We start from the raw sequence: 23,628 nt of genomic DNA on the forward strand, positions 1-23,628 counted from the left end.
TGTTTAGCTCACAACTCACAACTCGTCTCACAGCTTACATGTTCATCTGAAGTTACTAAACTAATATTTGTAATTGTATCGTTCCAGGTTGTGTATTGTAAGATGTGATGGCTGAAAACAGGATCGCGCTGGTCACATAAAGCGGGGTCGAGTGGATCACATCGATTACCGGTATAAGAATTCATAGAGATCTCCCCCACCAGATCTCAATCTTCAATAATACTACCTACTTATATTAAACACCAATATCATATTCCCAAATTGAACCATTCAACTCCTCAAACAACAATTCTGTTTACATATAGAACGATGGCAGGAATACAACGAGCTCTTGATGCAGGCGCAGTACCTGCCCATGTCTCCAATGTCTGTCCTCCAGGGACACAAGCGTATTTGCTCGAACTCGGATGGTTAGAATGTGACGAAGGATTTGTAACAAGAGGCGGTAACACATCATTGAAGTCTACAGAAGGAGAGAAGTTCGTGAACAAACGAAGAGAACTACCATTATATGCCATATTAATCGACCACCCTTTCGAAGGTGTAATACTTTGGGAAACAGGATGTGGGGTGGATTATCCTGAAGTTTGGGGTCCACAAGTAGTCGATATTTTTGCACGAATTAAATATGAACCAAGACATGAATTGAAAGCAGCAATTGAAGCCACAGGACACAAATTGGAAGATGTCAAAAAAATGTAGGTTGCCTTTGAAAGATGGGCTAAGAAGATATACTTACCGAACAATAGAATTCTCGGCCACTTGCATTTAGATCACGCAGGTGGATTGGATCAATTCTTAGAGAGAAAAGATGTTGAGATTTGGGTTCACGATAAAGAATTGCGTTCGGCATTTTGGTCTGTTGCGACTGGTGCTGATGTTGGGGTCTACTTAAAACATTATTTGGATGTAAGCCAATGTCTTGTTGTAGTTGATGTTTCGTCAAATGCTGATTGGAAGAAGTTATCGTTGAATTGGAAGACATTCGATGAGAGAACCGTCGACTTTTGTCAAGGAATTACTCTTCATCATCTTCCTGGTCATACAGATGGTCTTGTGGGAATGCAATTAAACCTCCGGGAGACCGGAACATTCTTCTTTATCAGTGACCACTGTCACGTCATCGAAAATGTTGGTTGAGCTTCTCCTTATTCTTGTTAATGTTATAATTTATTGACAATTTGATAGTGGCGAGATGGAGTACCTCAAGGATGGCTAGCACGGTATGAAATGCTTGATACCACTGAACGAAAAGGGAAGCTAACATGAAGCCACAGTGATCACCCAGCTTGGTTCCAAAGTACCCAGCGATTGAAACGTTTGGAATCTACAACCAGAGGTCGAGTGATACCAGGGCATGACAAGGAAACATTCCTACAACTTCAAGGTGAGATAAATGATGGAAAAGGCTATTTAGAATAGTGAATTACAATTTGTATAACCATTTGGTGAAGTTACATAAGGAATATATGTATATATAATCTCAGAAACCCTTTGTTTTATCCTCCCCAAGCAAGCTTGTGGGATTCTTACTTCCAAAGAGATCAACAGTCCGAACTGCAGGCCAAAAACTAAAGACTTTGGGTAAATTAAAATATTTCCTAGTAAGCCATTGAAACTGTTTCAAATTTTGAGACAGTTCTGGTTGTTAATTTAATTCGGACTAATCACTTTATCGAACGGACCCGAATATGGTTAAAATTTTAAACTAAAATCTTGAATCACCTATGGTTAGGCATCTTTACATGAGGCAAGGAAGATACACCTCGCAAAACTTGAGCTAGCACTTGCCTCCTCAGAAAAGAAAATACGATGGATTCTGGGACATGCTCTGATGTTGAAAAACACCAGACTTGACCTCTTGAATACTATTACATCAGATGTTGTCTATTCCGAAGAAACTATTATCAGGACTTCCTGATTTATTTTCATCAAAATCAATGAGCCAGAGAGGACTTGGGTGATATACACCATGTTGATACTCAATGTCCCTTGCAGAGCTACAAAGCAAAGTGAGAAGAGGAAACCTCCCGAAATTACTCACAACCATGGATGGAAGGATGAGATCATAGCGAAAGGTTCAATTGTATGATGTTTGGGCAGACACTTTGTTGAAATACGAGATGAGAAAGGTGCAAGTAATGTTTAAAGCGACTCTTGTGATAAATTCGAGACTGGCAGTGATGATGTGGAGATCTAACAGAAAGACCATAAGAAATGGCCCCAGTGTAAGCCCAAGAAGTAGATAGAATTGGGAGATAATTACCTGGTCTCTAGCAAGGTTTCAGGACTGAACCGATTGGAATCAGTATTGGTTCCACGATCATTATTCTGCACTTTTTGTAGGTGTCTTGGAATTTCGATGATGCAATTTAACTGGAGTCGTTCGCGCTGGTGATGAGAATTGAGTATAACGTGTAAAGGATGATTTCATCTGATCTCTGCACACGACAGATTTTTGGACCGTTTCTCCCTACACATCTCAAATCGACCTGCCCCCTATTGCAACATGTGTGACTGATACTTCGTATACTTCTGTATCGTGAGAACCCAAATTCTTGACGGGACAGAGTAGCTGGAGTGAACCCTTTCGCTGTCGCCGAAATCCACGTCGCCTTCCATGTGACTACGCCCATGACCTACAGTGGAGAGCAGATGCGAAATGAAGCGAATGTCAATCGAATCTCGTGATACGTCCCGGACGCAAACCGTGGAGACTGGCGACTGGCACACTGGCCTGCATCAGTCATCTGGGGCAACTGCGCATGGTTTGCGTTGGGGCCGAATCTTGGGTGTAGGGAGGGAGGAGAGGGAAGAGAGGGAAGAGAGAGAAGAGAGGGAAGAGAGGGAAGAGTGAAAGAAACATGATGATGATGATATTAATGGACCGATAGCATGATAAGAGGAGCATTACTCCAGATCAAGGGGGCTTTGGTGACATACACTCAGTGTGCATCCAACGCAAAGATCCTACGATTAAACTCGTTGTATCATATGAGGAAAGTCTGAAATGAATTCTTCTCAGATCTTTTCCCGTAACTTGCACCGTACTTGGGTATCTTAGACACATACCTGGTGTGCTCTAGGATTTCAGGTACACATGACAAGGAAGGCATAATACTTTGATTTATTAGACTGTAACATCCTTTCAGCTCAGGCCATTTCACAGCAGAACCTTGCACTGTAAGTCAAACATCGGAAGATAAAAGCCTATTCGGGAAAAAAGAAGAACCAATCAATCGCTTCTATTTTCATCATTTCCCACAAATCGATAACAATGCACCACTCGAAAAAACCCAAAAATGTTATTTCCCCAGTCCAGCCCAAAATTTGCTTTGATCTTCCATACTACGGACAGTAAGTCGTACTAAGCAAAAACCTTGGAAACTTTCTTCTGATCCTTCATCATTCTTCCTCCTCTTACTCCTTTCGACTTCTTACTACTGCCATCACCTCCTTGGGAGAAAATTTAACTCGCACTTCATTCTACTTCCTACTAGAATAAATCGTATCAATAGCAAATGCATATCGAAAGAAATTACATCGAAATCTTTACATTCCACTGCCAGAGCCTGATGCGACCATCCAAGAATCACCAAAAGTTACATCGAAATTATCGTTCCCAAATTCGAGCTGACGCTGAACGTCGCCGTGGTGCACCATGAATCAATCGCAGGCACAACAGAAACCAGCCGTAACGACAATTCGAGGCTTTCAAACTCCTGCAGTTTCGGGCGATGAAGATTCTGATTATGGCTGCAGCACTCCTGCGCGATACAAGTCCAAGATCGGTGATGTTGTCAGCGCAAATTGCAGCCCTTCATTGAAGCCGTTCAAATCCCCAGGAATTGGCGGCATTAGCAGATTAAAGCTACAACTCGATACTCTTAACCTGGAGAATGAATCCAGAACAAATTCTATAGTGCGCAGCCAACCTCAATCGCAACCACAGAGCAGTACGGCAACGACGTCCGATGACTTGAGCGACGACGAAAGATCCGATAGCACGACATATGAGATTCCTTTGGAACATGATTTTGTTAGTGAAAGTGTGCGGGCACAACCGATGTTCGGTGCAATTGAAGGAGGATTGATCCAGGATACTATTGCGAGAAAGATGGCTGCAGACGACTTTGAACCCTTACGATGTTTAGGCAAGGGAACATTCGGGACTGTCATTTTGGTCAAGCAACGTACAACCGGGACATTATTCGCTCAAAAACAATTCAAGAAAGCATCCTTGACCGTCCATAAGAGATTGGTGGAGCAGACAAAGACGGAGAGAAGCATTCTCGAAAGTGTAAATCGACATCCCTTCGTCGTAAAATTATTCTATGCCTTCCAGGACCACGAAAAATTATACTTGATCTTGGAATACGCACAAGGCGGAGAATTATTCACCCACCTTGCACAGGAACGTATGTTTTCCGAAGAAGTCGCATCATTTTACATGGCGGAGATGGTATTGGCTCTGGAGCATCTTCATCGCAATCTTGGAGTTGTCTATCGCGATCTCAAACCGGAAAACTGTCTATTGGATGCCGAAGGTCACTTACTCCTCACCGATTTCGGACTAAGCAAAGTAGCTGTGGACGAAAATGATAAATGCGACTCTTTGTTAGGTACTGTTGAATACATGGCACCTGAGATCATCCTTGGACAAAAGTATGGAATGGCCGTGGATTGGTGGTCTTTTGGTGCTCTTGGGTTCGACTTATTGACTGGCAGCCCGCCATTTCAAGGTCAAAACAACAAAGTAATTCAGGATCGAATCACGAAGCAAAAGCTTGCCATGCCTTACTTTTTAGGACCCGATGCGAAAGATTTGTTGACTCGCCTTCTCCGTAAGGAACCAAACAAAAGACTCGGAGCTCATATGCCCAAGGACATGGCCGTTATCAAGAAACATCGATTCTTTCGTCGCATAGATTGGCAGAAGCTTGCAAAGAGAGAAGTCGGTGCACCAATCCAACCATTCATAACAGATCCAGAACTCGCGGAGAACTTTGCAGAAGATTTCACGGAGCTCTCTTTGAGTCCTGTAGTTACTAGTCAAAATGGTGTACCATGGAGCGCCACTTCTGCCAATGAGAATAACCCCTTTGGTGGATTCAGCTATGTTGCAAGTCAGAGTTTATTGGATTCAAATGGATTTTTGGAGATGCATCAAAACAAAGTGATTGTTTAAATCTGATTTCTTCGGAAGGAGGGGGGTCGTTTTTTAGACTGCAGTGACGAATCTTTAACAAGTATGGTGTTTCTACACGAGGAGTTGCCTTGGGACCATTCAGAGATACAGCGCATACATTGGTTATTCTGTAATCTGGAGCTATAGACTAGATGCTGGTCTCTTTGGTAGATCATATATATGTCTTTCTGGCGTCTCCTTTTTCAAAGATAGATGATTAGGAAACGAGGAAAAGTTTGTGGCGATTACAGGCGGCGATTATGGATTTAATGGTGGGTGGTAATGATTGGGAATTTCACAGAACGGGCCAGTTCATAGATTGTTATTAGGGTAGGCAATGGTTACTTGGAAATGATTAAGCAAAGTTTACGACCATTGTCTAACCGTCATATTTTGAACGATTATCTTATTGTCATGATTAAAATGTCGTTGACGCTCATTCATGTAAATGTCAATTGCCATGCCGTCTAAAAGCAGCCACCAGCACTCACACCCGTATATCTCTAGTAATCCTCTTTCTCTTCTTGTCCGAACCACAGTAATCGACATCGAATCTCAAAATTATTAAAATGTAAATACTGATTAGTCTTTATAGCACCTAGAAATATAATAAGTATAGCTTATATAATGTTTAAAACGGCATTTTGCCGTCTTAAGGTTCCGATTGTAATCTTCAATCACGTCATTACTTCCTGGATGTCCAACACATAAACACTTTGACAAATAAGTTTACCCCAACTCTCAAACTCTCACATCAATTTTACAACAACTTTACAACACAACACGTCAAGAGAAAACCTTGTGTCTAACCTACCTTGTAACTACCACCTTCATAAATAATCAAGTCATGGTGAGTGCTCAGTAAAATACTACAACTTATCTCTAATTCCTCTAATTTATCTCAGGGAGGAGGAGCTAATTTACCTCCCCAGTCAAACGACTCAAAATCAGCTGTCGAACTTCTCATTCTCGGAGCGGGATGGACTTCAACTTTCCTCATCCCCCTTCTTCAACAGAAAGGAATTAAGTACGCCGCTACTACTACTACTGGTCGTGATGGGACTTGTAAATTTCGATTCAATCCAGAAGATGACACTGATACCCAAAAACAAATGCTTGACCTTCCAGCGGCTCAAAGTATATTGATTACGTTCCCTCTAAAAGGAAAGGGACAAGCAAAATCTCTTGTGAAATTTTATCACGATACACACTCTTTGGAAGCCTTCGAAAATTATACATCGCCTTCATTTCAATTTATTCAATTGGGGAGCTCAGGAATTTTCACTATCCCAGGTCAAGATACATGGGTCACACGTCATTCATTGTATGATACTGCTGATGATCGAGCTATCGCTGAAGACGAACTTCTCGGATTGGGTGGATGTGTCCTGAATTTGAGTGGATTATGGGGTGGCGAAAGAAACCCAAAGTATTGGATTGAACGAGTAGCTGCTTCAAAAGTGATGCTGAGTGGTAAAAAAAGTTTACATATGGTACACGGTCTTGATGTGTCGAGAGGGGTGGTAGGAGTGATTGGAAATTGGGAAAAGGCAAGAGGCCAAAGATTCGTGAGTATGTCGTGAAACTAAATGATTCTTTACTAAATTTGCCATTAGATATTGACTGATTTGATGGTTTATGATTGGTGGTCATTAATCTTGGGCTATGCAGGTGAATTAGATGCTGAAAATGGAGACGGAAAGATGGAGGGTAGACAAATAAAATGGATTGGTGAGCTAATGAAGGAACATGATGTCAAAGCTTTACCAAGGTCAATGGATGACTTGGGAAGGTGTTATGACTCTAGGGAGTTCTGGGAAACTTTTGATGTGATGCCTGTGAGATCGAGGATATGATTCGGATAGTAGCTGGAATGAAGACGTTTGGTATCTTGCTAGCATCCACAATACATACAAAAGCATACCCCATCGCCATTCAAACTGTGAATGTAGAGCGAGACAGGCACGGAAGGAAATCTTATCGATCTCGATAAATTATTCGTTATGGAAAGCCTTGCAAAGTTGCAAGGAAATGATAGAATAAAAGGAGTCTTAATAATGACAGAATTTGTCATTTTCTAATCATGCTTGATTCATTTGTTATTTCAAAAAAACACAGAGTGTTTGGGCTGTTTGACTGGAGTATTGAGAACATGATAATCACAAATGGCTAAGACAAGTAGGCCACTTGCATTGCATACAGAAATAATGATATTGACTGGATTGAAGTTACATCTTTTGAATTCTACAAAACAAGGCCTAGTCAAGAAACATGAAGATATTATCATACATGAACGTAGATATAGGGACTAGTAGAGAATATACTCACCTTTTGAACATATTTTAGTCACATTGAAATCACATTGGAGCTGTTGATGAAACGTTTTTTTTTTACTCTTTTTTTTTTTAAAAAAAAAACAAAGGAGTGTGGTATTTAACTGTTTTTGTTCTTGGTAAAGAGATAGATCTAACAAGGAAATTTATACTAAGTATTCATAGAGAGACAAAGGAGACAAAGGAACTGAAACCCAATCTCAGAAATATAACAGAAGTAAGAGAGGCCTATACCCTGACAAAGGAAATCATAAAGGAGTGTGGTTAGCGAGACTTAGCTCAGTCTGTTCTTTTTTATTTTATCTCTTTTCTTTCTCTCTCCTCACTTCCTCAAACCTTCTCCTCAAGCTCAGCTTTCAAACTTCTTCATCAAACTCTTTACCTTTTCTCCGATCTTCCTGCCCACGATCTTGACTGTGCTTGCTCGGGCCAGTAGAGGAGGCTGGGGTGGAGTTTGACGTGATTGAGGTTGGAGTGTGGCTGCTCGGGATGGTTGAGCGGTCGGATTGTTTGAACGAATCTTTTCTCTTCCCTTTCTGTCCAAGGAGACGCGGCGTCTGTTGTATGCACAAAGTTGTTTGGGTTCGAAAGATTGTTCGATGACCAAATCGAAGGCCAAACAATTACAGCATTTTCTCTCCACTCGGATGATAGGTTCTCGGAAGTAATTTGGGCATTCCAGAGGCTTGAAGTCCTTTTTCTTGCTTCGTGATTCGGCTTTAAGTTGATCGGCACACTTACGGAATGTGGTTTTTGGTTCACAGCCGCAAGTGTGATTGACGGCTGAGTGTCGACACATATCGATGGATGTCCTTTTGGGTGACCAGTAAATCTAATGTGGTGTTATCAAGGTGCGATAATAGAATCTTAGATGGAATGACACTGAGGAAAAGATAGATAAGTAAGGACAAAATGATTGACTTATATATTCGAAAATTGGAACTTGTTCAACTCCTGATTGAACATTATTTTGATGTTGTTCAAAGATTATTTCACGCTTAATTGTATTTTCACAGAAACGTATGACATAAGTTTAAGTTCGTTATCTTAACAGATAGTAAAAAATGAAAGACCATTTAGACAATTGTTTCTAGTTTAATAATAGTATAAGTATTGTTCGATTGTTGTAGTTACTTGAGAAGGATCTCTTTATATTAATTTTCAATAATAGTCTTCTGACTTTAAAAATAGAATCATAATATCTTTTTATTTCATAATAGGAAATAAAATGTTTCACTATGAGATGGTTCTAGTTTCCAAAACACATGCATGGCTCAGAGCAAGTGAAGAATTTAAGTCAAGAGCAATTCGGCACAATAAACAAAAGCAAAGTATAATATATTGATATTCTGTGCTCGCAAATAAACTGCAACCCTTCTATCACAAGAAACGTAGCACATCAGGTCGGCCCAAGCGCTCGAACTCTTGATCAGTTTCTTCCCAAATGCGCTCACGGTCTTGATCCCATGCTAGTTGTTGAAAGTTACTAGGCCAACCGTAGGTTCCTTCAAGAGTATGTTTGATCTTACGCCGCTAGATAGACTGTCAGTACTTTTGATATGCTTTATTGTAAAAACATTGCCAAATCAAATGCACATTAAAACTCTGCTTACCATCCATTCATATTCAAAATCCAGATAGCCGAGGGCGTATTTCTGGATTCCAGGAGGAATTGTATCGAGAGACTTGATCTTTTGTAAATGAACACGAAGCCAGGTTGGAGCATGCCGAGGCCAGTAGTTTCGATAGTGGTAAGGATCCTGAGGCCTTTCTAAGATAGCCGAAGGTGGGTTCATAGCCTCCGTACCTTGGGAGAGGGACACTACTCTAATCGTATCTATGCAACAGATGTTAGAAATTCAAGCCGGTAGGATGGGAAAATTTGAACTATGACCTACTTTCGTTTGTGTCAAGTATGATAGCACTAGACTCACTATCTCCAATAGCTAGCTGCACTTCGTCAGGTAGTATATAGTCCCGGGCTGAGTCTGGGCGTGGCGGGGCTTCACGGCTGTTTTTTAGGCCAGAGCTAGTTGTAACATCTATTAGAGAACTAGATTCAAATAGATTTATCTGATTGATGTGATTTGGTCCGGGAACTGGTAGAAGGCGTATCAAAGATTTTGCCGTCTCAGAAATGCCGAGTAAGTTGCATAACGATTCGTCGAGATAGTGTCCATCTGCTGGTGCCCAAACTACCTCATTTTCCGAGACTCCTGAAAGTCGGACATAGTCCTGGACAATTTCATGAATCAGAATTACAATTTCATCCTCCTGATATGCAGTTCGGAGGTTGTAGAGAGGTAGCCAAGTAGTTGATGGAGAGCTGCCGTCAGGTATGGTTACAACATTCGTATTAAAACTTCGCCCTTGTGACAGGGTTTGATTAAAAGGTGATGTGCCACCGTACGGAGACCAAGGAAATGTCATCATATGGTTAGTGCTCGAAAATTGTGATTGAAGAAGATAAATTTACGTTTGTATACAGAGGTTGGATGGGTAAGTGATGTAAACCCTACTTTTACTAAAATCTTACTGTTTTTATATATTTTATTGCTGCTTTAAGCGATTTGAATAGATATTGAGCTGTTCTCCCCCAAAATTTCGAAATTTAAAACTTTCGATTACTTTTTCAATTAAAATATTAACTTAATGATTTTATAGCTTTTGAAGTTTTGAAAGCTTTTAATAGGCTATAAATGCACTTTAAATAAAAGTCCAAATTCGAATTCTAATCAAAACTAATGATTTTGAATGAAATATAACTTTTACATTACTTCCACTATTTAGAATTCACTATATAAATTTTCAATCAATATACTAAAGTTTTAAATATAGATAAAAGCACAATCGGGTTTTGATGGGTTTTATATTACTTACCCATCCAACCTTTGTATATTGGATTGAGAAGTACAGTCTCGTAATTCAGAGCAAATAAGAATCGCAATTAAAGAAACGAAGACTGATGGATTCCGGATTATTTTAACGAATGCCATTTGAATCAAAACGCTAGTCGAAATGGGGTAACCATCATCCGTCTCTTGAAGCTCTTTGACCTCAATGATCTAAGACTTAGTCTCCATTGATATATCAATCTATGTGAAAGTTCAACATATGCAAAACAGTAAACTAGAAGGGTTCGAATTACCTGTAGAAACGGCGCAAGCTTGTAACGACCAGTGACCAAATGCCATTGGAAATATCCAACCAGGAAGTAGTCGACTGACTTTAATATTTCAGCATCATCCGAGCAGATTTCTCTACATCGTTCCATACATCCAATAGTTTCGTCTAGAAGGTGCTGTAAGCCTTTGTGGCTATTCTCAGATCGAATGTGAGAGTTTATCTCTTCGTATGTCACCTCGTCCCCTATTACCCTCTCTTTATACCAACTACAGAGATCGTTGACAAATGACATGTATCGCTCCAGTTCACACTCAATTTGCTTCTTTAAGACCAAGTCTGAGTGATTACGGAGAACCATAGTTGTATGAGGTGCTGCACTGGTAGCAAGTTGCTTCCAGTACCAGGGGAAATGAACCGAGGACTTAGAGAGTGTGTGAACACGACCGTGAAGCAAATGCTCAATTCGCGTCATCAGAATGAAGTCGATAAGCCCTTTCAGAAAATACCAATACTCTTCGTCAGAGAAATTTTTCTTCATCTTATCAAGATGAGAACGGAAGCTGGCCATGAACGGTGTTGGGGCAGTCTCCATCGTAACTAGAGATGTGTAGTCCGACACCTGAGGTTCCTCGTCATCCACAAGGAATGTGTATATGAAATAGATAGTGTACAAAACTTCAAGCTCTCTCGGAAGACGAGGAGAGAACCACATTCGCGGTGCTGCACATGAAAAGAAAACGATGGCTTCGAATCTTTTTCGCCGTTGATTGATCCATGGCTGTTCATAGAAATGCTGCCTGACAGTTGATTCGAAAGATACGCAATCGTCATCACGCGTGAGGATACCGTCTCTTTCTTGCAATACTGCCTCGTAGGTCTGAGGAGAGCATGTCCTTTTAACTTTGAAAAATAACTCTTTGAGCAAAGGTGAAAATGTCGATTGAACAAATGACTCCATGGTGGAAATGTTACAAGATTGTAGTCAATATAATAGAGACTATATAGATGCACAGTACTAACCTACATCCAGTACTCGAGAGATTTTTCAATAACATAAGACCTCAACGTTGATCATAATTTCAATAATGCAGTTTATCAAGAAGTTGAGAATCTAAGCAAGTCGTGCATATCACTGAGTCATACATTTCAGCCAGTTATGCATGCCATCGAATCGTGCATTTCAGTTATCAGAACATGCATTTCGGCTAATTATATATATCACTGGATTGTATATTTCAACAAGTTATACATGTTACTGAGTCATACATTTCAGCCAGTTATGCATGCCATCGAATCGTTCATTTCAATTATCAGGACATGCATTTCGGCTAATTATATATATCACTGGATCGTATATTTCAACAAGTTATGCATGTTACTGAGTCATACATTTCAGCCAGTTATGCATGCCATCGAATCGTTCATTTCAGTTATCAGGACATGCATTTCGGCTAATTATATATATCACTGGATCGTATATTTCAACAAGTTATGCATGTTACTGAGTCATACATTTCAGCAAGTTACACCTATCACTGAGCCCAAGTGACATCACGCAGATGACCTACAGCAAGTTAGTGAGCAAAGTGACGTTGCACGTTAACCGCTGGTACATACAACTAGTTTGATCATATGGCTTTTAAATACAGATATGCAAACCCGCATGTCCCTGAATGTTCCAAGATTATTCAAATTGCAATCGCCAAACAGGTAAAGTAGAATTTAGCTAAAGACATTACAAGATCATTCCTTGTTCCTGTTCTATACACAGGTATTACCATGGGTTGTTTTCATTCCATTCTAGAAGATCTTCCGGTCCTCAATCTGTTCATAAAGTTCACTATTGTCTTAACGACCTATTATCTCTTAATAGCTATTTATCGAATATGGTTTCATCCTTTGGCAAGATTTCCTGGACCCCGTATTTGTGCAATCACATTTCTATACGAGATAGGGTGGGATTACTTCTATGAGGGCACCTACGTGTACAGGATTGAGGAGATGCATGATCGCTATGGTGAGAACACTGGCTAAGATAGTCCTTGGAAATATGGTTACGCTAATCTTTTAAATCAGGTGCTATCGTCAGAGTTAACCCCGATGAATTATCTATTAGAGATCCGGAGTATTATAAAACAGTGTATGTTGCTAGCAACACAAGGTCCACTTCTGCCTATCCTGCATTTGCCGCAGGGATGGGTATTCAAGGTATTCGTTTTTATCTGTTTAGAGATGACCCGACGGCCTAACCTCCCGTAGGTTCTCATCCTGTCACGATAGATCATCAACTTCACCGCCAGCGGCGAAAACCGTTGGAGCCCTTTTTTACGAGTACAGGAGTCAAGAGAATCTATCCACTACTGATAGAATTAGTGCAGAATCTCACATCTCAGCTAAAGGAACATCTCGAGAGAAATACGATTGTCCGGCTTGATCACGCACTCTTTGCTTTCGCCGGAGACGTCATGTGCAGAATTTGTTTTGAAACCCAAGATTCCACGTTTCTCTCAGAACCTAATTTCTGTCCCCAGTGGTGAGCCTATATCACGAAAACAGCCTATGTGAGATGCTAAGGATCATAACAGGTTTGCTTTACTCCATACAATAACCCGTTCTTCGCCCATCATTGTGAACTTTCCATGGATCTTCAGGTGTGGATCGTCAACTAAAGTAGCCATTATTTTCCGTCTGCTGATGTTCATGCAGAATCGTCGAGCTAATTCCTGCATCACTTATCACTAAGCTAAGCCTCTCAGGCGAAATGCTAATGAATTGGAGAACCGTAAGTGCAACACAATATCTCAAAATGTTATTGAGTAAAATAAGAGATTATGCTAAGACTTTTAGATGTCTATCGACTACATAGATAGAGTAAAGCGAAGAGTGGCTATAAACAAGCCCACCGATCTCAGTGGCGGATGTCCACCCTCTACATTATTCCATGATCTGTTAACAAGTGATCTGCCAGCCTCTGAGCTAACAACTGACCGGCTTGGAGCTGAAGCACAAGTTCTTCTGATGGCTGGCACCATGTCTGTTGCCAGGTCCATGGGTCATCTGGTGGTCCATATTCTCTTGAACGTAGATATAAGACAGCGTCTCACGGAAGAGCTAAGTACTATCGACTCGGATGGCTCGCAAAACATCCCATCATATCAAAGCCTTCAGCAGCTTCCATACTTGCAAGCGTGTATTAAGGAAGGTTTACGGTCAGTTATTCTATGCATAAGATGTTAAGCTGGAGAAATTTAATGTAGGCAGAATGAGCATTGCTTCAATGCATAGATTACCTCGCTGTTCACCTGATGTTGCACTTCAATATCGTGAATGGATTATACCTCCTGGAGTAAGTTTGAAGCATTTCACTAAATGTACCACCATGAAACTAATGGAAAAACAGACACCTGTAGGTATGTCCACGTATTTGATGCATTACGACCCGGATGTATATCCAGAGCCAAAAGTTTTCAAGCCTGAAAGATGGCTTGGTGAAATAAATTCGAAGATGCTGAGGAACTATGTCCCCTTTGCCAAAGGATCTCGTGACTGCTTAGGTACAGAGTAAGGACACTTTCCAATATCAGAATCATTAGAAGGCTGACCTACATTCATAGGCTAGCTTATGCCGAGATCTCAATAGTTCTTGCAGCTATTTTCGGTCCGCACGGACTAAAACTTACTCTGTATGAGACCGACAACTCTGACGTTGATCCCTATCATGCATTTGTGGGGTCGCTCCCCAAGCTGAGTAGTAAAGGTATTCGGGTAACAATGGAATAACAACATTGAAAAATAAAAGTTTATAAGCAAAGTTGGTTGACTTAGAAAACACAAAAGCATTGAGTTCCAAGAGAGTAATTGGTTTGATATACAGCTACCATGTGATCAGGAGACATTGGGCTCAATGACAAGCGAGCCATAGTGGAACTCCTGCGGTAATATCACACGATCAGAAGAATGCGAAGGTCTATACAAGCAAGATGTATTTCCTTAGTATATGAAGCTTTTTGCTCAACTCATTTAGTTGTTCCTATTTAGCGGAATTCAATTTCCTACTTGATCGTCTTTCAATACACAACCTAGCGTCCAATATCGCTTCTATGTGATACTAAGTCATGTAGGATATAACATTTTGAGTATCAGTATTGCTTTAAGTACTAGATCGAATTCGAAGAGATGCGAAGACTCAACACCTGTACGCGGTGCATCCTACACAAAATATAAGATATTCGACATTATTATTATAAGGAGTTCTCATCAAACCTAAAATACTTCAGATAAAGTAAGATTAATCTGCGCTTTTATTCACAACTGATATAGTACAGTACTATGCGAAAAGAATATTTCAAAACGATTGGCAACTTTCGAAGATAGTTCCATTGAGCCACCTTTCAAACGTCCTCGGCTTACACAGCAAAACTTACAAATCTGCGAAATGCAATCTTCCAATTCCAACACATTTACGCAATCTCAAGTATTCCACCCTGTGGTGGCAAAGTTAATATTTTCGATGAAAAAAAATTCAATATGAATCCCTATATAAACTTTATTATATATATTATGATTATGATATATATATTTTTGTTAGTGATAAAATAGTTATTTTGTTATTAATGAATGTTTGTTGTTTTAAATAGGATTTTTTTAATATTGATTTTTAATAGAAAAAAATAAAATGAGAGATTTAAAGAGTTTTAGAGATTTTAGAATTCAATAAATATTAGTGCTAATGTAGTTTATCAGCGAGCAGATCATATCACTGAGCGGATCATTTGAAAATATATTAGAATTAGTTATTTTTAAATATTCTTATTTTAACAATTAGTCATTATTTTTGAAAAGTAAAATGATTCAAAATAGTAATAAAAATTTAGTTCTTTAGAAATATAGTTTTTATATAAATGTTTCTATTATATTAAATAAAAAATTGAAGATGTTATGTTTCTTATTACCAAAAAACTATTTCTATAATAATTTTTATATTAATTTGAATTTTCAATAAAAAAATAGATTTTTATAATATCTTTATAATTCAATTTTATAAATTCAATTTTGAAATTTTTTTATTAATAAATAAAAGAAGTGTACAATTATACACAAACAAATTTTGTATATAAATTGAATAATCCACTCGCTGATCTAATCCGCTCGCTAATAAAATATATTATAGAAAAGGTAAATAAAAAGGAAGTGAATATAAGAATTAATGTAAAAGAGTAGAAGGTAATAATAGTCATAACTATAGGAAAAGCATTCGCATATATATTAGGAATAGAGTAAGTGACTATATATAATAAATAAAAGGAATTATTATATTATAGTAATGAGATAAGGAGGATAGCTTAAAATAGAGCATTCAAATTTTAGGCGTCAATTTAAAAAATAGAAAATTCGATATCTTTTTCAAATCTATAGAAGGGAAACTATAAATACTAGGAACTGATAGCACGTGACTTCTAGGTTACTTGTTTTGCTCTCACATGAAAAGAAAGAGAGGAGTGAATATAAAAATTAGAAGAAGGAAAGAAGTAAATATAAAAGTTATAAAATGAATGAAAACCATTAATTGAAAGTTTAAAAGAAAGGAGAAGTAAGGAGTAAATTATTTATATTATTCTTAATTTATTTTTTAATTAAAAGTTTTATTGTTATATTATATTATATAAAATGTATTATAAAAGTATAAATATTATACAACTCTAATATATATATTTATATTAAAATCAATTATTAATTGAATTTAATAAAAATATATTATTAATTATTTTAAGTTAAAACTCAAGAATTTCGTTAAATCTCTTTTAAATGATTTTTTTTAATAATTTCAAGAAAAACTATATATCTAATTAATATCTTGAAAATATCTTTTTTAATATATCATAAAATTATTGAATATTCTATTAATTACGGATTCTATTATTATATTACAGGAGCTGCTTCTAGGGTCATGTGGAAGTGTCTAGAGATCTTTTGAGATGGTTTAGATTAAGCTTCAAATAGGAATTCAATAAGATTGTAACTAGTTGTAATTTTTATAATTATAATAATAAAATTAATAATTGTTTTTTTGAATATAAAGCTTTATATTATAATGAAATTCATTCTTTATATAAATCTTTATATTAAAGTTAATTAATAAATTGATTAATAAATTAATTAATAAATCAATTGGTTTTTAATTATATAATATTTATTCTATAATTTCTATTATTCTAATTTATTTTTTGTTTTAAAATTAATCTTTTAGAATATTATTAATATAATTTTATGAAAAGCTTATAAAATTATGTTTGATATTTTTTAAAATTTATTATTTTAGGAATTGTATTTTATATTTCTAGAATATTCTATAATTAATATTATATAACCGATATCCCGACATCTTACACAACCCTGTATCTTACACACTTTGATCTATTAAATTAAAAATCGATTTTAAATTCAAATATCATTATAATAATTGCAAAATTAGTAAATAAAAATATTGAGATTTTGAAAGATTTAAATCATCAAATAAAATGTTAATTGATTTTAAATAATAACAATATAAAATATTAATAATCTAATAAAAACTTATATTAAAATAAAATTAAATAATTCAAAAATTGTTTTTGAATTACTTATTATTATTATTATTAATTGAAATTTTGAAATTTTGAAAAAATATAAACAATAAAGTTTTATATAGGATTTCAAAAGTATATAGAATTTTTAAAATATAAAAGTAATTTAAAAATTGTTTTTAAAATATTTTTATATAGATTTTAAAAAAAATAAATCTTTACTTTAATTTAATCTATAGAATTAAATTCTTATACATTAGAAAATATATAATATAATAATAATAGAAATATATAATAATAATAAATTATTAAGAAATTATAATTAATTATATTATAAATAATAATTAAAACAAAATAATGATAAACAAAATAGTTGATTTTAATATTTAAATAAAATATTTTATTAAAGATGCTTTTTAAATCAAAAATATTATGATTTTATTTTTAAATGAATTTTATATTTAGAATATTTTTTAAATCTTATAATATTTTTAAGAATTCCAGTATTTATATTCAATTATAATTTAATTTTATGATAAATCTAGATAATTATTAATATCAAAATTAATATAACTTTGAATTTTTCTTATTAAAAGCTATTTATTAAGATTGCTTTTTTATCGATTATATAATCTTGATATTTAATTATTATAATTACTTTAATAATTAATTTAAAATATATATTTATAATAAAATATATTTTTTTATAATTTTAATATTAACATTTATATATAAATAATATTATACAATCAAATTTTCTTTAAAATACTATAATATATTAAGTTTATAATTGATTTCTATTTTATAAAAAATTATTTAATAAAATTCTTATAATATATTAATACAATTTCAATTATTTATTATAAAAGCTTACTTTTTTTGATTCTTTATTGTTACGACGGATTAGTAACAGGCTGTAGAATCACCAACGTATAGGCTATAATGGTATTATAGGCCTCAGTGATTCAGCTGCAGTATACCGGGGGACACTAGGCACCCAAGGAAAGCCTCAGGCATGTATATAGTATTAGTCATAGGATATCCTAGAACGTAGGATACAGTTCCTAGGACAATAGGTTCTAGGAAACGCCGAACATAACTTTGCAAACTTTTCGCGAAGTTATATTAGTAATACCCCAGGGGATTAGCCCCAGGACAAAAGGACAAACTAGGACAATAAGAGTCACAGGACAAGTGTCATGTGACTACAAAGCCGACTCGACTTGCCGACTCGACTTGTCGATTCGACTTCAGGACGAAGGTCTATATATGGAATGGGTTTCATTACAATGTAGAGCTTCGTGCTCAAGAACAATCATTAGTTTCATTACTATAGTTACGAGAATTGCAACCAGTTACAACCTTATTGAATTCCTACTTGAAGTCTAGTCTAAACCACCTCGAGAGATCTCTAGACACTTCCACGTGACCCTAGAGGCAGCTCCCGTAACACTTTGAGCACCCTTTCTGCTTCAAGTACCGATTCGATAACCAACCGCTAATATGGCATCCAGAGCTACCGCCACAGGTCAATCTGCCGGAGACACCAACGACATCGAGATGACCGACGCTCCAAAGGAGATCACTATCAACGAAACCCTTAAGATCGCCTTACCAGACAAGTACCAAGGTAGTCGACAAGAGCTCGATACTTTCCTCTTACAACTTGAGATCTACTTCCGATTCAATGAGGACAAGTTCACTACCAAGGAATCCAAGAGCATATGGGCCGCGTCATACCTTCGAGGTGAAGCAACCAAATGGATTCAACCATATTTGCGCGACTATTTCGAGCATGACGATAAGGATCGCATGCAACCCACCCGAACAATCTTCAATAGTTTTGAAGGATTTAAGACAGAGGTTCGTAGAATCTTCGGAAATTCCAACGAGTTAGAGGTAGCGGAAGATAAGATCTTCAACCTCAAGCAGACAGGATCAGCATTGAAATATGCTACGGAATTTCGAAGATATGCTGGAACAACCAAGTGGGACGAAATCGCTATCATGAGTCACTACCGCAAGGGACTCAAACCAGAAGTCAGACTAGAATTAGAAAGATCTGCCGAGAGTACAGATCTAAACGATCTAATTCAGGACTCCATCGAATCAGATGATCGTCTCTACAGATATCGACAAAGCCAAAGATCATACAAACCCCAAGGAAATCAGAAGCAAGGGCGTTACCGCAAGAATGAGGGTAGACCACGTTACAATCCACAGAGATACGGAGACCCCATGGAACTAGACGCTACGCACTACACAAACGGGAACGATGACTCAGAAAAGAGACGAAGACGAGATAACAACTTATGCTTTGAATGTGGAAAAGCAGGGCACCGAGCAGCAGACTGCCGAAGCAAGAAGACAGGAGGAAAAAGGGGCAACTTCAAACCTAAGTTCGGCAAGGGCCAACTTAATGCCACCTTTGCAATCTCAGAAAACTCAACTAAACCCGAAAATACTGAGACTTTCACCGTTGAGGAATTCCAGCAATTATTAGAGGAATTACCACGAAACCAAGAGGGCATGAATGCAATAGACTTATGGGAACAAGAGTATTACAGAACTCCAACACCCTCTGTGACAGAAGAAAGTCACCAGGACGAGGCAGAAGCGGACCACGCCACGATAAGCTGGACAGCTTGCTATGACGAATTCTGCGGAATCCATCGATCAGATAAAGAAGCAACCGGATGGTTCCCTAAGAAGAGAAAGACGAAGAACCATCAGAATAATGTAACATGCGAGGATTTAACTCCCAATATAACTTCGCAAGAAGTTCGCAAAGTTACCCAGCAGTTAAATGCTACGGGACAGGCAGGACAGATATACTGCAAGGTTCAGATAAATGGACACATACAATCAGCCATGATAGATTCAGGGGCTACAGGAAATTTTATTGCACCGGAAGCTGTAAAGTACTTGGGAATACCACTTCAAACGAAACAACACCCCTATCGATTGCAGTTAGTTGATGGACAGCTAGCAGGGTCTGACGGAAAGATTTCGCAGGAGACAATCCCAATACGAATGGGCATAACCCAACATACAGAGGTTATACAGCTTGACGTTGTGCCATTGGGCCAACAACAGATCATCTTAGGAATGCCATGGTTAAAGGCACATAATCCGAAAATAGATTGGGCACAAGGAATTGTGACATTTGATCAGTGCAAAAGCGGTCACAGGGACACGCTAGAGGCGTTCGCGAGACGTAACACGCGCCAAGGAGAGTTGAACGCGAACAACACCGGCGACGTAGGACACCCAGTCCAGGGTCCTCCATTAAGAGCGAAGGCCAGTACACCTCCTCTACAAATGCAGAAGCCAACGACACGGCACGAAATCGCAATCGAGGCAAAAGAAAAGCCTACGATACCAGAACAGTACAAGAATTATGAACATGTTTTCAAAGAACCAGGGATCCATGAGGCTTTACCGGAACACAAGCCATGGGATCATGAGATAATATTGGAGGAAGGCAAGATGCCTGTGCACACCCCAATTTATTCAATGTCAGCCGATGAGTTAAAGAGGCTCAGAGAGTACATCGACGACAATTTAGCCAAGGGATGGATCAGGGAATCCGCGTCCCAAGTGGCCAGTCCAACTATGTGGGTACCCAAGAAGGATGGACCCGATAGACTAGTTGTAGACTATAGAAAGCTTAACGCACTCACTAAGAAGGATCGATATCCACTTCCATTAGCTACGGAATTAAGAGATCGGTTAGGCGGAGCTACGATATTTACCAAGATGGACCTACGTAATGGTTACCACTTGATCAGAATGAAGGAAGGCGAAGAATGGAAGACCGCTTTCAAAACAAGATACGGGCTATACGAGTACCAAGTTATGCCGTTCGGGCTAACCAACGCACCAGCTACTTTCATGAGGCTTATGAACAATGTGTTGTCACAATACTTGGATACTTGCTGTATATGCTACTTGGACGACATCCTAGTATATTCAAACAACAAGGTTCAACACATTAAGGACGTTAGCAACATCCTCGAAAGCCTATCCAAGGCAGACTTGCTGTGCAAACCAAGCAAATGCGAATTCCATGTCACCGAAACAGAATTCTTGGGATTCACCGTGTCAAGCCAAGGGCTCAAGATGAGCAAAGACAAGGTTAAGGCAGTGCTCGAATGGAAGCAGCCAACCACAATCAAGGAAGTACAATCCTTTCTAGGGTTCGTCAACTTCTACAGAAGATTCATCAAGGGTTATTCAGGGATTACTACACCCTTGACCACGTTAACCAGAAAAGATCAAGGAAGCTTCGAATGGACTGCCAAAGCACAGGAGTCATTCGATACGCTCAAACAAGCAGTGGCAGAAGAGCCAATACTGTTGACTTTTGACCCAGAGAAAGAAATCATAGTGGAGACGGACTCCTCGGATTTCGCTATAGGAGCAGTTCTGAGCCAACCGGGCCAGAATGGAAAATACCAGCCAATCGCATTCTACTCCCGAAAACTATCACCAGCCGAATTGAATTACGAGATATATGACAAAGAATTACTGGCGATAGTCGATGCATTTAGAGAATGGCGAGTGTATTTGGAAGGATCGAAATACACGGTACAGGTGTATACAGATCATAAGAACTTGGTTTACTTCACCACAACGAAGCAGTTAAACAGACGACAGGTCAGATGGTCGGAGACCATGGCCAACTACAATTTCAGAATTTCATATGTCAAAGGATCAGAAAACGCTAGAGCCGACGCTCTTAGCCGAAAACCAGAATATCAAGAAAACAAAACGTACGAGTCATACGCTATATTCAAGAAAGACGGCGAATCACTGGTTTACAATGCACCACAGCTTGCAGCAACACACCTGTTGGAAGACAACCACCTCAAGAAACAGATCCAATCACACTACGACAAGGATGCTACTGCCACACGCATACGCAAGACAATAGAACCAGGATTCACTATAGAAAATGATACCATATACTTTCATGGAAAAGTATACATTCCGAGTCAAATGACCAAGGAATTTGTGACGGAACAACACGGATTACCGGCACATGGACATCAAGGAATTGCAAGGACATTTGCAAGAATACGGGAAATCAGTTACTTCCCACGAATGAGAACGATAGTTGAAGAAGTTGTTGGAAATTGTGACACCTGCATACGAAACAAGTCATCACGACATGCTCCGTATGGTCAGCTCCAGACCCCAGACATGCCTTCTCAGCCATGGAAGTCCATCACATGGGACTTTGTGGTCAAACTACCACTCTCAAAAGATCCTACTACAGGAATTGAGTACGACGCGATACTCAATATAGTAGACAGGCTAACGAAATTTGCATATATGATACCATTCAAGGAAACATGGGATGCTGAACAACTAGCATATGTGTTCCTAAGGATCATAGTAAGCATACACGGAGTACCAGATGAGATAATCTCGGATCGAGACAAGCTCTTTACCTCGAAATTCTGGACTACCTTATTAGCACTTATGGGTATCAAGAGAAAGCTATCGACATCTTTCCACCCACAAACAGATGGTCAAACAGAGAGGACCAATCAGACAATGGAAGCATATCTTAGATGCTATGTAAATTATCGACAAGACAATTGGGTAGAGCTATTACCCATGGCACAGTTCGCATACAATACATCGGAAACGGAAACCACGAAAATCACACCAGCACGAGCTAATTTTGGGTTTAATCCACAAGCGTATAAAATCCCGATACCACAAGAAGTTAATGCCGAATCAGCGATAGTACAAGTCGAACAGTTGAAAGATCTCCAAGAGCAACTGGCTCTTGATCTAAGATTCATATCTTCCAGAACAGCAGCGTACTACAATACGAAACGTAGTATGGAACCTACGCTTAAAGAGGGGGATAAAGTTTATTTGCTACGACGAAACATCGAAACCAAGAGACCAAGCAATAAACTCGACCACAGGAAACTAGGACCATTCAAGATTGATAAGGTAATAGGAACGGTTAATTATCAATTGAAATTACCAGACACAATGAATATCCACCCAGTATTCCACATATCCTTGCTCGAACCAGCACCACCAGGAGCGCCAAATGCGCCATTTACAGAAATTGAACCAGTCAACCCAAACGCCATATACGATGTCGAAACAATACTAGACTGCAAATACGTCAGAAACAAGGTCAAGTATTTGATCAAATGGTTAGACTACCCACATTCAGAAAACACATGGGAACTCAAGGAAGATCTCAGCTGCCCTGAGAAACTACGGGCATTCCACCTGAAGTACCCACATCTGCCAACAAAGCCTCAAGCTCCGCATCAGACAACAAAGGCAACGAGGGGTCGAAGAAACCAAAAGAAGAACCACTAGGAGTAGACGTAGTAACAGCGGTTGCTGTCTCTTTCTCCGCACGCTCCTTTTCCAATTTTTC

At 38.2% G+C, this 23,628-nt stretch overlaps 6 protein-coding genes across 7 annotated transcripts; 4 read left to right on the forward strand and 2 right to left on the reverse strand.

The window, feature by feature from the left end:
• Nucleotides 1-263: 263 nt before the first annotated feature.
• Nucleotides 264-1,612, forward strand: BCIN_11g06470 (hypothetical protein). Its single transcript, XM_024696142.1, has 5 exons — nt 264-698; nt 750-909; nt 964-1,131; nt 1,189-1,223; nt 1,278-1,612. Exons 1-5 carry the CDS (start codon nt 310-312, stop codon nt 1,420-1,422), a joined length of 897 nt encoding a protein of 298 aa, XP_024551946.1. The 5' UTR covers nt 264-309; the 3' UTR covers nt 1,423-1,612.
• Nucleotides 1,613-3,352: 1,740 nt separating this feature from the next.
• BCIN_11g06480 (hypothetical protein) lies at nt 3,353-5,830 on the forward strand. Its single transcript, XM_024696143.1, has one exon. The coding sequence runs from the start codon at nt 3,662-3,664 to the stop codon at nt 5,186-5,188; it is 1,527 nt and encodes a 508-aa protein (XP_024551947.1). The 5' UTR covers nt 3,353-3,661; the 3' UTR covers nt 5,189-5,830.
• A 76-nt stretch (nt 5,831-5,906) lies between these two features.
• BCIN_11g06490 (hypothetical protein) lies at nt 5,907-7,261 on the forward strand. The gene is made up of 3 exons (XM_024696144.1): nt 5,907-6,038; nt 6,094-6,756; nt 6,805-7,261. The coding sequence occupies exons 1-3, from the start codon at nt 6,036-6,038 to the stop codon at nt 7,042-7,044; spliced, it is 906 nt and encodes a 301-aa protein (XP_024551948.1). The 5' UTR covers nt 5,907-6,035; the 3' UTR covers nt 7,045-7,261.
• Nucleotides 7,262-8,901: 1,640 nt separating this feature from the next.
• BCIN_11g06500 (hypothetical protein) lies at nt 8,902-9,951 on the reverse strand (the record flags this gene model as incomplete). Its single annotated transcript, XM_024698316.1, has 3 exons — nt 8,902-9,054; nt 9,135-9,358; nt 9,420-9,951. 3 exons carry the CDS (start codon nt 9,949-9,951, stop codon nt 8,902-8,904), a joined length of 909 nt encoding a protein of 302 aa, XP_024551949.1.
• A 536-nt stretch (nt 9,952-10,487) lies between these two features.
• Nucleotides 10,488-11,675, reverse strand: BCIN_11g06510 (hypothetical protein). Its single transcript, XM_024696145.1, has 2 exons — nt 10,670-11,675; nt 10,488-10,616 (listed from the first exon to the last, which is right to left on the reverse strand). Exons 1-2 carry the CDS (start codon nt 11,603-11,605, stop codon nt 10,587-10,589), a joined length of 966 nt encoding a protein of 321 aa, XP_024551950.1. The 5' UTR covers nt 11,606-11,675; the 3' UTR covers nt 10,488-10,586.
• A 654-nt stretch (nt 11,676-12,329) lies between these two features.
• Nucleotides 12,330-14,736, forward strand: BCIN_11g06520 (hypothetical protein). Of its 2 annotated transcripts, XM_024696146.1 has the most exons (9): nt 12,330-12,664; nt 12,724-12,855; nt 12,907-13,180; nt 13,233-13,298; nt 13,354-13,429; nt 13,495-13,856; nt 13,909-13,993; nt 14,048-14,208; nt 14,262-14,736. In XM_024696146.1, the coding sequence occupies exons 1-9, from the start codon at nt 12,427-12,429 to the stop codon at nt 14,425-14,427; spliced, it is 1,560 nt and encodes a 519-aa protein (XP_024551952.1). In that variant the 5' UTR covers nt 12,330-12,426; the 3' UTR covers nt 14,428-14,736. The 2 variants fall into 2 exon arrangements, with proteins under 2 accessions (XP_024551952.1, XP_024551951.1); XM_024696147.1 differs by having other exon boundaries at nt 13,495-13,993.
• The last annotated feature ends 8,892 nt before the right edge of the window (nt 14,737-23,628 follow it).

The sequence above is a fragment of the Botrytis cinerea genome, chromosome 11, assembly GCF_000143535.2.
Source record: "Botrytis cinerea B05.10 chromosome 11, complete sequence".
NCBI lineage: Eukaryota > Fungi > Ascomycota > Leotiomycetes > Helotiales > Sclerotiniaceae > Botrytis > Botrytis cinerea.